Raw genomic sequence first — 15,124 nt, forward strand, 5'->3', positions numbered from 1 at the left:
TATTTTTTTGTTTATGAAAAAAATAGTATTTTATCAATTCTTCCTCCTATTAAAAATAGGAAATGGTGATGAAGAGATGTATTATTTTATTGTAAAGATAGTGCTGTATAATTAATAATAATGCCTGTCATTGTACTTTGTATATAACTGGTGTTCCAGCATGAGCAGTAAATCTTTATTCTGCTATCATTGTAGCTGTAAAAATATAGTAATAAATCTCAGCCGTCTCTCTTAGGCTGGTTTCAGACTAGCGTTCAGCAGGGCTGCGTATGAAAGCATTCTTCCTCCGTTAAGCCCCGCCCACTGCCGCACCTCTTCCTTCTGCTCCACCTATGTCTGCATGCGTCCCCCATCTTTAACATTGGGTACGCAGGCCATGCAGATGTATGTGGATGTATGTGGATGCCTCCGCATGTGTCATCTTAACGCTGCGCTGACCAGCGTCAAATGCAACATGCTGCATTTTTGTTGCGGTCGGCGCAGCATCAAAATAACGCAAGCAGAGGAATCCGCATACATCCACATGGCCTGCATACCTAATGTTAAAGATAAGGTACGCAGGACACATGTAGACGTAGGCGTTGCTGAAGGAAGAGGTGCGGCAGTGGGCGGGAGGAGAATAAAATTTAAGGCAGCTATTATCATTTTTCTACGAAAGGCCGAATCACTAAAGAACAGTTACTGTACATACAATGAGCCTAGGGACAGGCACTATTACTAAACCTAGAGGGCACCATCCAAATAATAAACTTAAATATCTTCTGACCAAAATTTTTAATAGCATTTTCTTCATAACACATATATATTTTATATGAAGGTGGCATAACCCCTTTAATTGCTGCCAAAGAGCACATAATGAATAGTTAAGAAAAAAATAATATAAGCTAATGTCATTTTTCTTACTGTCGTCTCTTTAAGGAGCTGGATTTCCTTTCCTCCATCTCTTCAATTGGAGAGGCAGAAGACAGTAGAGATGTATCTGAAGGATTAAAAGAAGGGCTACTGCTGTCACCTTGATCTACTTGAAGAAAACTTGGACGGTCTTCTAAAGCCTGTAGAGTAAGCAAAAGTGATTTCAAGAATATAAGATGACTTTAGTGTTCACTATTTAATTCTATATGATCCCTTTAACCTTCTCCTTTAAAGGGAATCTGTCACCTCATTTTTTGCATATAAGCTGCGGCCACCGCCATTAGGGGCTTATCTACAGCAGTCTGTAACGCTGTACATAAGCCCCTGATGTAACCTGAAAAATAAGAAAAACAAGTTAGATTATACTTACACAGGGGCGGTCCGATGCGGTCTGGGTCCGATGGGCGTCGCAGGTGTGGCGCCTCCCATCTTCATATGATGTTGTCATCCTCCTTGCTTCGAGTTGCTGGGCCTCTCTGAGCTTTCGTGGTGCCTGCGCACTGCAGTACTTCGATCTGGCCTCAACAGGGCAGAGAATTACGCCTGCGACTCCCATCGGACCCAGACCGCCCGTGGGTGAGTATAATCTAACTTGTTTTTCTTCTCTTTGAGGTTACATTGGGGGCTTATCTACAGAATGCTGTACATAAGCCCCTAATGGCGGTGGCCGCAGCTTATATGCGAAAAATGAGGGGACTGATTCCCTTTAATCATAGGAACTAATTAAAGCAAACCCTAAAAACACTTGTTTCATGATAATCCAATCAGCCTAAAGAGGCTGGCAATCACCCAAAGAGGGAGCAAAATGTCAGATGAGCTGATTTTTTTTTAAAGGGAACCTGTGCGGTTACAAAATTTAGGGACAATCTGCAAGTAAATAGCCTTAAAGTCATATTAGGATGCCTTAATAAAGCTATGGCTACAGGGAGATAATGAACCCATATCCTCCATGTAGTCAGTCTCATTCACTCATACGGGTGGTGTCGTGTCTGCGGTCATTGCAAAATCACTCCACAACCTGGTCATAAAACCCCTCTGTCCAACACCACTTCGGATTTGTGCACCTCTAACACCTCTGCCATGTTGCCCCCTACAGCTCGTGTGAGAACCATCACTGCCGCTGTGTGCTGGGAATGCCTGAACCAAACGGTCTACAAGAGTTGCTTGTTTGGTAGCCTGTTGTGAGTTCTGTTTTTGGGCTCCCTCTGGTGGTTACTGATGGTACTGGGTGACTTGTCTTTCCTGGGTCTCTGGGTTCCACCTGTTCCATCAGGATATGGGAGTTTCCTATTTAACCTGGCTTTGCTGGCATTTCCTCGCCGGTTAGCAATGTATCCAGTGTGTCTTGTTACCTCTGCTCCCTGCTCCTAGAACCTTCTGGTCAAGCTAAGTTTGGATTTTCCTGTTTTGGTGTTTTGCTTTATTTGGTTTTTAGTCCAGCCTGCAGATATGTGATTCTCTGCTGCTGGTTGCTCTAGTGGGCTGAAATTGCTCCTCATGTACCATGAGTTGGCACATGAGTTCAAGTAATTTCAGGATGGTTTTTTGAAGGGTTTTTCGCTGACCGCGCAGTTCACTTTTGTATCCTCTGCTATCTAGCTTTAGCGGGCCTCATTTTGCTGAAACTGTTTTCATACTGCGTATGTGCTTTCCTCTCATTTCACCGTCCTTATATGTGGGGGGCTGCTATTTCTGGAGGCAAGAGAGGTCTGTGTTTCTTCTAATAGGGGTAGTTAGATCTTCGGCTGGAGCGAGACGTCTAGGATCATCGTAGGCACGTTCCCCGGCTACTTTTATTTGTGTGTTAGGTTCAGGGTCGCGGTCAGCTCAGTTTCCATCGCCCTAGAGCTTGTTTGTATCTGTGCTTGTCCTTTAGTGATCCCCTGCCATTGGGATCATGACAGTATAACCGGCCCACAAAGTGTTAATTGTATTGGCTGAAGTAGGAGGATAAGTAGTCTGAGGAAGTTTTTTTTTTTTTTTTTTTTTCCCTCTTTCCCTCAGAGTTTGCTGCCTAGCCTTATTGCAGCCTGGCTACTTCCTCCTCCTCTTAATCTTTGAATGGCTCTGATCTCAGCTGTTTATCATGGACGTCCAGAGTTTGGCTTCCAGCCTGAATAATCTTGCCGCTAAGGTTCAAAATATACAGGATTTTGTTGTACATGCTCCTATGTCTGAACCTAGAATTCCTGTCCCAGAGTTTTTTTCTGGAGATAGATCTCGTTTTCTGAATTTTAGGAACAATTGCAAGTTGTTTCTTTCTTTGAAATCTCGCTCCTCGGGAGACCCTGCTCAGCAAGTCAAGATTATTATATCTTTCCTGCGGGGTGACCCTCAGGATTGGGCATTTGCATTGGCACCAGGGGACCCTGCGTTGCTTAATGCGGATGCGTTTTTTCTGGCATTGGGTTTGCTCTATGAGGAACCTAACCAAGAGATTCAGGCTGAAAAAGCTTTGTTGGCCCTCTCTCAAGGGCAAGATGAAGCAGAAATTTATTGTCAAAAATTTCGGAAGTGGTCGGTGCTTACTCAGTGGAATGAGTGCGCTCTGGCTGCAAAGTTCAGAGATGGCCTTTCTGAGGCCATTAAAGATGTTATGGTGGGGTTCCCTGCGCATACTGGTCTGAATGAGTCTATGACTATGGCTATTCAGATTGATCGGCGTTTACGGGAGCGCAAACCTGTGCATCATTTGGCGGTGTCGTCTGAACCGTCACCTGAGATAATGCAATGTGATAGAATTCAGTCCAGAAGTGAACGGCAAAATTATAGGCGGAAAAAAGGGTTGTGCTTTTATTGTGGTGATTCAGCTCATGTTATATCAGCATGCTCTAAACGCACAAAAAAGGTTGATAAGTCTGTTGCCATTAGTACTTTACAGTCTAAGTTCATTCTGTCTGTGACTCTGATTTGTTCATTATCATCCATTTCCGTCGATGCCTATGTGGATTCAGGCGCTGCCCTGAGTCTTATGGATTGGTCATTTGCCAATCGCTGTGGGTTTAGTCTGGAGCCTCTGGAAGTCCCTATTCCTTTGAAGGGAATTGACTCTACACCTTTGGTCCAGTAAACCTCAGTACTGGACACAAGTGACCATGCGTATGACTCCCGTTCATCAGGAGGTGATTCGCTTCCTGGTACTGTATAATTTGCATGATGTTCTAGTACTTGGTTTGCCATGGTTACAAACTCATAATCCAGTCCTTGACTGGAAATCAATGTCTGTGTTAAGCTGGGGTTGTCAGGGGGTTCATGATGATGCACCTCCGATTTCTATCGCTTCATCTACTCCTTCTGAGATTCCTGTGTTTTGTCTGATTATCGGGATGTTTTTGAGGAGCCTAAGCTCAGTTCGCTTCCTCCTCACAGGGATTGCGATTGTGCTATAAATTTAATCCAGGCAGTAAATTTCCTAAAGGTCGTTTGTTCAATCTGTCAGTGCCAGAGCATACTGCTATGCGGGATTATGTTAAGGAGTCCTTGGAAAGGGGACATATCCGTCCATCTTTGTCCCCTTTGGGAGCAGGGTTTTTTTTCGTGGCCAAAAAAGATGGTTCCTTGAGGCCTTGTATAGATTATCGTCTTTTGAATAAGATTACCGTAAAATATCAGTATCCTTTGCCATTGTTGACTGATTTGTTTGCTCGCATTAAGGGGGCTAAATGGTTCACTAAGATTGATCTTCGGGGTGCGTATAATCTTATACGAATAAAGCAAGGTGATGAGTGGAAAACCGCATTTAATACGCCTGAGGGTCATTTTGAGTATTTGGTAATGCCTTTTGGACTTTCTAATGCTCCTTCAGTCTTCCAGTCCTTTATGCACGATATTTTCCGTGAATATCTGGATAAATTTATGATTGTGTATTTGGATGATATTTTGGTTTTTTCTGATGACTGGGAGTCTCATGTTCAGCAGGTCAGGAAGGTGTTTCAGGTCCTGCGGGCCAATTCCTTGTTTGTAAAAGGCTCAAAGTGTCTCTTTGGAGTCCAGAAGATTTCTTTCTTGGGGTATATTTTTTCCCCTTCTACTATTGAGATGGATCCCGTCAAGGTTCAGGCTATTTGTGACTGGACGCAGCCTACATCTCTTAAGAGTCTACAGAAGTTCTTGGGCTTTGCTAATTTCTATCGTCGTTTTATAACTAATTTTTCTAGTGTTGTTAAGCCTTTGACGGATTTGACTAAGAAGGGTGCTGATGTTGCTGATTGGTCTCCTGCGGCTGTGGAGGCCTTTCAGGAACTTAAGCGCCGGTTTTCTTCTGCTCCTGTGTTGCGTCAGCCAGATGTTTCGCTCCCTTTTCAGGTTGAGATTGATGCTTCCGAGATTGGAGCGGGGGCGGTTTTGTCACAGAGAAGCTCCGATTGCTCAGTGATGAAGCCATGCGCGTTTTTTTCTAGAAAGTTTTCGCCGGCTGAGCGGAATTATGATGTTGGTAATCGGGAACTTTTGGCCATGAAGTGGGCATTTGAGGAGTGGCGTCATTGGCTAGAGGGTGCTAGACATCGTGTGGTGGTCTTGACTGATCACAAAAATTTGATTTACCTTGAGTCTGCCAGGCGTCTGAATCCTAGACAGGCTCGTTGGTCACTGTTTTTCTCTCGTTTCAATTTTGTGGTTTCATACCTGCCAGGTTCAAAGAATGTGAAAGCGGATGCTCTTTCTAGGAGTTTTGTGCCTGACTCCCTTGGAAATTCTGAACCCACTGGTATCCTTAGGGATGGGGTGATTTTGTCTGCTGTCTCCCCAGACTTGCGACGTGCTTTGCAGGAGTTTCAGACGGGTAAACCTGATCGTTGTCCGCCTGAGAGACTGTTTGTTCTGGATAATTGGACCAGTAGAGTCATCTCCGAGGTCCATTCTTCTGCGTTGGCAGGTCATCCTGGAATATTTGGTACTAGAGACTTGGTGGCCAGGTCTTTTTGGTGGCCTTCCTTGTCGAGGGATGTGCGTTCTTTTGTGCAGTCTTGTGGGGTTTGTGCTCGGGCTAAGCCTTGCTGTTCTCGGGCCAGTGGATTGTTGTCACCTTTGCCTATCCCGAAGAGGCCTTGGACGCACATTTCCATGGACTTTGTTTCGGATCTCCCTGTCTCTCAAAAAATGTCCGTCATCTGGGTTGTGTGTGATCGCTTTTCTAAAATGGTTCATCTGGTACCCTTGCCTAAGTTGCCTTCCTCCTCTGAGTTGGTCCCTCTGTTTTTTCAGAACGTGGTTCGTTTGCATGGGATTCCTGAGAACATCGTTTCTGACAGGGGATCCCAGTTTGTGTCTAGATTTTGGCGGACGTTCTGTGCTAAGATGGGCATTGATTTGTCCTTTTCGTCTGCATTCCATCCTCAGACGAATGGCCAGACTGAACGAACTAATCAGACCTTGGAAACTTATTTAAGGTGTTTTGTTTCTGCTGATCAGGATGACTGGGTTACCTTTTTGCCGCTGGCCGAGTTTGCCCTTAATAATCGGGCTAGTTCTGCTACCTTGGTTTCTCCTTTCTTTTGTAATTCGGGGTTTCATCCTCGTTTTTCCTCTGGTCAGGTGGAACCTTCTGATTGTCCTGGAGTGGACATGGTGGTGGATAGGTTGCATCGGATTTGGAGTCATGTGGTGGACAATTTGAAGTTGTCCCAGGAGAAGGCTCAGCAGTTTGCTAATCGCCGTCGCCGCGTGGGTCCTCGACTTCTTGTTGGGGACTTGGTGTGGTTGTCTTCTCGTTTTGTTCCTATGAAGGTCTCTTCTCCTAAGTTTAAGCCTCGGTTCATCGGTCCCTATAGGATCTTGGAAATTCTTAACCCTGTGTCGTTTCGTTTGGATCTCCCGGCATTGTTTGCTATTCATAATGTGTTCCATCGGTCGTTGTTGCGGAAGTATGAGGTACCTGTTGTTCCTTCGCTTGAGCCTCCTGCTCCAGTGCTGGTGGAGGGAGAATTGGAGTATGTTGTGGAGAAGATCTTGGATTCTCGTGTTTCCAGACGGAAACTCCAGTATTTGGTCAAGTGGAAGGGTTATGGTCAGGAGGATAATTCTTGGGTGGTTGCCTCTGATGTTCATGCTGATGATTTGGTTCGCGCTTTTCATAGGGCTCATCCTGGTCGCCCTGGTGGTTCTCGTGAGGGTTCGGTGACCCCTCCTCAAGGGGGGGGTACTGTTGTGAGTTCTGTTTTTGGGCTCCCTCTGGTGGTTACTGATGGTACTGGGTGACTTGTCTTTCCTGGGTCTCTGGGTTCCACCTGTTCCATCAGGATATGGGAGTTTCCTATTTAACCTGGCTTTGCTGGCATTTCCTCGCCGGTTAGCAATGTATCCAGTGTGTCTTGTTACCTCTGCTCCCTGCTCCTAGAACCTTCTGGTCAAGCTAAGTTTGGATTTTCCTGTTTTGGTGTCTTGCTTTATTTGGTTTTTAGTCCAGCCTGCAGATATGTGATTCTCTGCTGCTGGTTGCTCTAGTGGGCTGAAATTGCTCCTCATGTACCATGAGTTGGCACATGAGTTCAAGTAATTTCAGGATGGTTTTTTGAAGGGTTTTTCGCTGACCGCGCAGTTCACTTTTGTATCCTCTGCTATCTAGCTTTAGCGGACCTCATTTTGCTGAAACTGTTTTCATACTGCGTATGTGCTTTCCTCTCATTTCACCGTCATTATATGTGGGGGGCTGCTATTTCTGTGGGGTATTTCTCTGGAGGCAAGAGAGGTCTGTGTTTCTTCTAATAGGGGTAGTTAGATCTTCGGCTGGAGCGAGACGTCTAGGATCATCGTAGGCACGTTCCCCGGCTACTTTTATTTGTGTGTTAGGTTCAGGGTCGCGGTCAGCTCAGTTTCCATCGCCCTAGAGCTTGTTTGTATCTGTGCTTGTCCTTTAGTGATCCCCTGCCATTGGGATCATGACAGTAGCCAATATTTGCTCAAGGTTCTCATGTGGCATGATATTTTGCAATTTTCTTTTGTATCATGGATCCAGAAGGCAGGCCAACCAGTAATCGTCATCGGTCATCATTTTAATAATGTGGGGGTCCCTTTTTAGGATACGCAAGGCATACTCTGCCATGTGGTCCAATGTTCCAGGTGTCAATTCCCTGCTTGTGCTGGGTTGAGGAGCATTTTCTTGCAAATCAACATCACTTGTGGCCCGCAAAAACCCTGTACCTGACCTTGCAACGCCACCAGTTTCTATTGCCCCCTGAGAAGCATCCTCCTCCCATAAATATTCATCCCCATCCTCCTCCTCCTCTTCGTCCGCCACCTCTTCCAGGAGAGTTCCCTGACCAGACAATGGCTGACTGTCATCAAGGCTTCCCTCCTCCTTGGCTGCAGACGCTTAGTGGGAAGCTCATGCTTATGATGGCGTCATCTGCACTTACCAGCCATGTGCATTCCTCAAAACACTGAAGGACTTGACAGAGGTCTTGGAGCTTTCGACCACTGCACATCAGACAACTCCATGTCTGCCATCCAGCAGCCTGCCCGTGTATGTGTATCCTCCCACAAATAAATGACAGCACACCTCTGTTCACACAGCCTCTGAAGCATGTGCAGTGTGGAGTTCCACCTTGTTGCAACGTTGATTACTAGGCAGTGCTGGGGAAGATTCAGCGATCGCTGATGGTTCAGCATACGGCTGGAGTGTACGGGTGATCGGCGGATGTGCGAGCAAAGTCTTCGCACCTTCAGGAGCAGGGCTGGTAACTCCGGATAATTTTTCAGGAAGCACTGCACCACCAGGTTCAAGGTGTGAGCCAGGCAAGGAATGTGTTTCAGTTCTGAAAGGGCTATGGCAGCCATAAAATTCCTTCTGTTATCACTGACTACCTTGCCTGCGTCAAGATGTACACAGCCCAGCCATGACTGAGTTTCTTGCTGCAAGTACTCGGCCAGTACTTCCGCGGTGTGTCTGTTGTCGCCCAAACACTTCAATTGTAGCACAGCCTGCTGAGGCTTACCACTAGCAGTTCCATAATGGGACACCTCGTGTGCAACACTGGCAGCTCCGGATGGAGTGGTCGTGCGACTGCGCTCTGTGGACGAGCTTTCACTTCTGGAGGAGGAGGAAGGGTGGCGAACGCCTACAGCAAACTATTTCCTAGACCGTGGGCTAGGCAGAACTGTCCCACTATGGCTGTCCCCTGTGGACCCTGTATCCACCACATTAACCCAGTATGCCGTGATGGACACGTAACGTCCCTGGCCATGCCTACTGGTCCATGCATCTGTTGTGAGGTGCACCTTTCTACTGACTGATTGCCTCAGTGCATGGACAATGCAGTCTTTGAAATGCTGGTGGAGGGCTGGGATGGCTTTTCTCGCAAAGAAGTGTCGACTGGGTAGGTCACAGCGTGGTACTGCATAGGCCATCAGGGCTTTGAAAGTTTCACTTTCAACCAACCGGTAGGGCATCATCTCTAATGAGATTAGTCTAGCAATGTGGGCGTTCAAACCCTGACAGGATGAGTACTTTCTTTTCCTAACGAGAGTCTCTTGTAGGGTGAGCTGGACTGGAGAGCTGCATATGGTGGAACTAGCGGGGGTGATGGTGTACATGGCAGATTGAGAGAGGGTTGGTGATGGTATTCTTGATGTTGGACTTCCTACAGTGTTTCCTACCAAGAACCTTGTGATTCCCTGACTGCTTTGGCCTTGCGACGATACCTCCACATTTGCTGCTGGTGGCGTCCTAACCGGTGGGCTTACTGTGAGGGAAGCAATGTAGCATTGCTGACTACTTTCATTCTGAGCAGGTGCACCAACGGTACTGGACGTTTGGTAGTTAGTCCAGGCTTGCAAGTGCATGCTGGTTAAATGTCTACGCATGCATGTTGTATTTAAATTTAGCAGATTCTTCCCTCTGCTAAAGGTCTTTGAGCACTTCTTACAGATAATTTTGCACTGATCATTCGGAGCTTGGTTAAAAAATTCCCACACAGCACTCTTCCTACTATGGATTACCTTTTCAGGCATTGCACGCTGTGCTACTTTCACCAAATGGCCACACTGTCCTAAAACTGTTTTTGGTTTTGACAAACATTTTTGGCCAGATACGGGCCTGCCAGATGAAAGCTGTTGCGATGTAGATGGCTGCTGCGGATCATCCTCCTCCGCTTCTGAGCTACTGGCAGCGGCACCCTCTTCCCCCAATGGCTGCCAATCTGGGTCAACAACTGGGTCATCAATCACCTCCTCTTCAATGTCATCTGCACCTTCCTCTGTGTCACCATGTAAGGTGCTATAGCGTTCGTGACGGGGCACCATAGTCTCATCAGGGTCAGATTCTGGCTCAGTACACTGCGAGGGCAATGTAGTGATCTGAGTCAATGGAACCGCATAATAATCTAGCTGTCCGATTCATCTTGTAATGGGCTTTTAACAATTTGCCTCTCTAACCCAGGCACAGTATGTGTAAAGAGCTCCATGGAGTAAACTGTAGTGTCGCCTGCTGCATCCTTCACTTTTGGTTTGGATGAAGGACACAAGGAAGCAACTTGTTCCTGACTGGGAGCATCCACAGACAACTCGCTGCTTTTAGATTTCACACCTTCTGAAGAGGAGGCGAAAGAGCTAGAGGCTGAGTCAGCAAGGAAAGCCAAAACTTTTTCCTGCTGCTCTGGCTTTAAAAGCTGTTTTCCTACTCCCAGATAAGGGAGCCTTTGAGGCCTTGTATAGCCAGACGATGACGCTGACTCAACACCTCGAGCCTTTGGTGCTATTTTGCTTTTCCCACTACCACCACATGCTCCACCACCACCATCAGTACCAGCTGGCAACGACCGCCCACGGCCTCTTCCACCAGACTCATTTTTGGAAAAATCCAACCAAAATAACAACCGTTATATGGTACTGTGAAACAAGGTAGAAGGTGTATATAAACTTGTGGGGAATTTAAATCTCCCTTTTTTGGGGGGAGGAGACTGCAACAAAACTCAGACGTAGTGTATTACACTACACAATGTAAGTGGCAGAACGTGGCTGGAAGATGTACGACAAACTAACAGAACTGTGACGTAGATCCACTTAGTGCCAATTTAAATCTCCCTTTTTTGGGGGGAGACTGCAACAAAACTCAGGCCCAGTATATTACACTACACAATGTAAGTGGCAGAACGTGGCTGGAAGATGTACGACAAACTAACAGAACTGTGACGTAGATCCACTTAGTGCCAATTTCAATCTACCTTTTTTGGGGGGAGACTGCAACAAAACTCAGGCCCAGTGTAGTACACTACACAATGTAAGTGGCAGAACGTGGCTGGAAGATATATAAAAAAATACAAGGGCTGTAGTACAATTTCAATCTCCCTACAATGATCTCAGGACAAGTATGGCAGCAATAAAAAGGACTGCTGCACATAAAAGTGTGGACAAATAAACAAGAGAACTGTGCAGAAAGGAGCAACAGGATTTTTGCTTTTAAAAAAGCAGTTGGTTTGCACAGCGGCGTACAAACAGCAATGCAGCTATCAGGGAGCCTTATAAGGCAGCCTAATAAGCTACAGCGCTGATGCACAAAAATATAAACTCCACTGTCCCTGCAAAGAAAAGGTGGTGTTGGACAGTGGAAATCGCTACAGCACAAGCAGTTTCGGGGTTAATCTTCCCTCCCTAACTATATCACTTCTTCTCATGCAGCTGCAGCAACCTCTCCCAATGCTAAGATTGGCAGAAGTAAGATGGCGGTCGGCGTGCACGACTGTTATGACCTGGTGGTTAGGAGCACCCGGTACGACCTGATAGTTAAACTCACACAGGACAAGCTCTGGGATGTGGGAGCTCTGCTGACCGCAGGCCCTAATCCTATCACATCAACTAGAAATCGCCGTAGAGCGTTCCTGACTCTCCCTAGACGCCTCTTCACAGCCTAAGAGCTAGCTAGCCCTAGAGATAGAAAATAAAGCCTACCTTGCCTCAGAGAAATTCCCCAAAGGAAAAGGCAGCCCCCCACATATATTGACTGTGAGTAAAGATGAAAGTCACAAACGCAGAAATGAAACAGGTTTCAGCAAAGGGAGGCCAGACTTACTAAACAGACAGAGGATAGGAAAGTGTTATGACCTGGTGGTCAGGACAATAATGGATCTGGTGGTTAAGAGCACACAGAATGACCTGATAGTTACTAATAATATAGGACGAGCTCTGAGACGTGGGAACTCTGCTGACCGCAATCCCTAATCCTATCACACACACTAGAAATAGCCGTGGAGCGCTCCTGACGCTCCCTAGGCGCCTCGTCACAGCCTAAGGAACTAGCTAGCCCTAAAGATAGAAAAATAAAGCCTACCTTGCCTCAGAGAAATTCCCCAAAGGAACAGGCAGCCCCCCACATATAATGACTGTGAGTAAAGATGAAAATTACAAACACAGAGATGAAATAGATTTAGCAAAGTGAGGCCCGACTTACTGAACAGACAGAGGATAGGAAAGGCAGCTTTGCGGTCAGCACAAAAAACTACAAAAAGACCACGCAGAGGGCGCAAAAAGACCCTCCGCACCGACTCACGGTGCGGAGGCGCTCCCTCTGTGTCCCAGAGCTTCCAGCAAGCAAGACAACAATCAAAATAGCAATCTGGACAGAAAAATAGCAAACCAGAGAAAAACAAGCAGTAACTTAGCTTCTGCTGGGAAGACAGGTCACAAGAACGATCCAGGAGTGAACAAGACCAATACTGGAACATTGACAGGTGACATGGAGCAAAGATCAAAGTGGAGTTAAATAGAGCAGCCAGCTAACGAATTAACCTCGTCACCTGTGGAAGGAACCTCAGAAGCCGCAGCCCCACTCACAACTACCAGAGGAAGCTCATGGACAGAACCAGCCGAAGTACCATTCATGACCACAGGAGGGAGCTTGACAACAGAAATCACAACAGTACCCCCCCTTGAGGAGGGGTCACCGAACCCTCACCAGAGCCCCCAGGCCGACCAGGACGAGCCAAATGAAAGGCACGAACAAGATCGGCAGCATGAACATCGGAGGCAAAGACCCAGGAATTATCTTCCTGACCATAACCCTTCCACTTGACCAGGTACTGGAGTTTCCGTCTCGAAATGCGAGAATCCAAAATTTTCTCCACCACATACTCCAACTCCCCCTCAACCAACACCGGGGCAGGAGGATCAACGAATGGAACCACAGGCACCACGTATCTCCGCAACAATGACCTATGGAATACATTATGGATGGCAAAAGAAGCTGGAAGGGTCAAACGAAATGACACAGGATTGAGAACCTCAGAAATCTTGTACGGACCAATGAAACGAGGCTTAAACTTAGGAGAGGAAACCTTCATAGGAACATAACGAGATGACAAACAAACCAAATCCCCAACACGAAGTCGGGGACCCACACAGCGCCGGCGGTTAGCGAAACGTTGAGCCTTCTCCTGAGACAATGTCAAATTGTCCACCACATGAGTCCAAATCTGCTGCAACCTATCCACCACAGTTTCTACACCAGGACAGTCCGAAGACTCAACCAGCCCTGAAGAGAAACGAGGATGGAAACCAGAATTGCAGAAAAACGGCGAAACCAAAGTAGCCGAGCTGGCCCAATTATTAAGGGCGAACACAGCCAAAGGCAAAAAGGACACCCAATCATCCTGATCAGCAGAAACAAAGCATCTCAGATATGTTTCCAAAGTCTGATTAGTTCGTTCGGTTTGGCCATTTGTCTGAGGATGGAAAGCCGAGGAAAAAGACAAATCAATGCCCATCCTAGCACAAAAGGCTCGCCAAAACCTCGAAACAAACTGGGAACCTCTGTCCGAAATGATGTTCTCCGGAATGCCATGTAAACGAACCACATGCTGGAAAAACAATGGCACCAAATCAGAGGAGGAAGGCAATTTAGACAAGAGTACCAAATGGACCATCTTAGAGAAGCGATCACAAACCACCCAAATGACCGACATCTTTTGAGAGACAGGGAGATCCGAAATAAAATCCATAGAGATATGCGTCCAGGGCCTCTTCGGGACCGGCAAGGGCAAAAGCAACCCACTGGCATGAGAACAGCAGGGCTTAGCCTGAGCACAAGTCCCACAGGACTGCACAAAAGAACGCACATCCCGTGACAAAGACGGCCACCAAAAGGATCTAGCCACCAAATCTCTGGTACCAAAGATTCCCGGATGACCAGCCAACACCGAACAATGATCCTCAGAGATAACTCTACTAGTCCATTTATCAGGGACAAACAGTTTCTCTGCTGGGCAACGGTCAGGTCTATCAGCCTGAAATTTTTGCAGCACCCTCCGCAAATCAGGGGAGATGGCAGACAAAATTACCCCCTCTTTGAGAATACCCGCCGGCTCAGGAACACCCGGAGAGTCGGGCACAAAACTCCTTGACAGGGCATCAGCCTTCACATTCTTAGAGCCTGGAAGGTACGAAACCACAAAATCAAAACGGAAGAAAAATAGCGACCAACGAGCCTGTCTAGGATTCAACCGTTTGGCAGACTCGAGATAAGTCAAATTCTTGTGATCCGTCAAGACCACCACGCGATGCTTGGCTCCTTCAAGCCAATGACGCCACTCCTCGAATGCCTACTTCATGGCCAACAACTCTCGATTGCCAACATCATAATTGCGCTCAGCAGGCGAAAACTTTCTAGAAAAGAAGGCACATGGTTTCATCACCGAGCCATCAGAACTTCTTTGCGACAAAACAGCCCCTGCTCCAATCTCAGAAGCATCAACCTCGACCTGAAACAGAAGCGAAACATCTGGCTGGCACAACACAGGGGCAGAAGAAAAACGACGCTTCAACTCCTGAAAAGCTTCCACAGCCGCAGAAGACCAATTGACCACATCAGCACCCTTCTTGGTCAAATCAGTCAACGGTTTAGCAACACTAGAAAAATTACTGATGAAGCGACGATAAAAATTAGCAAAGCTCAGGAACTTTTGCAGACTCTTCACAGATGTCAGCTGAGTCCAATCATAAATGGCCTGGACTTTAACAGGGTCCATCTCGATAGTAGAAGGGGAAAAAATGAAACCCAAAAATGAAACCTTCTGAACTCCAAAGAGACACTTTGACCCCTTCACAAACAAAGAATTCGCACGAAGGACCTGGAACACCATTCTGACCTGCTTCACGTGAGACTCCCAATCATCCGAGAAGACCAAAATATCATCCAAATATACAATCAGGAATTTATCCAGGTACTCTCGGAAGATGTCATGCATAAAGGACTGAAATACTGATGGAGCATTGGAAAGCCCGA

At 46.6% G+C, this 15,124-nt stretch overlaps 1 protein-coding gene across 1 annotated transcript in view; it reads right to left on the reverse strand.

Annotated features, from left to right (window-relative positions):
* TRIO (trio Rho guanine nucleotide exchange factor) overlaps positions 1–15,124 on the reverse strand; it is a 2,940,676-nt gene that overhangs the window by 497,823 nt on the left and 2,427,729 nt on the right. Inside the window, 1 exon segment of the mRNA XM_069730426.1 lies at positions 904–1,052. Coding sequence (XP_069586527.1) covers positions 904–1,052 — 149 coding nt within the window.

The sequence above is a fragment of the Ranitomeya imitator genome, chromosome 6, assembly GCF_032444005.1.
Source record: "Ranitomeya imitator isolate aRanImi1 chromosome 6, aRanImi1.pri, whole genome shotgun sequence".
Classification (NCBI taxonomy): domain Eukaryota; kingdom Metazoa; phylum Chordata; class Amphibia; order Anura; family Dendrobatidae; genus Ranitomeya; species Ranitomeya imitator.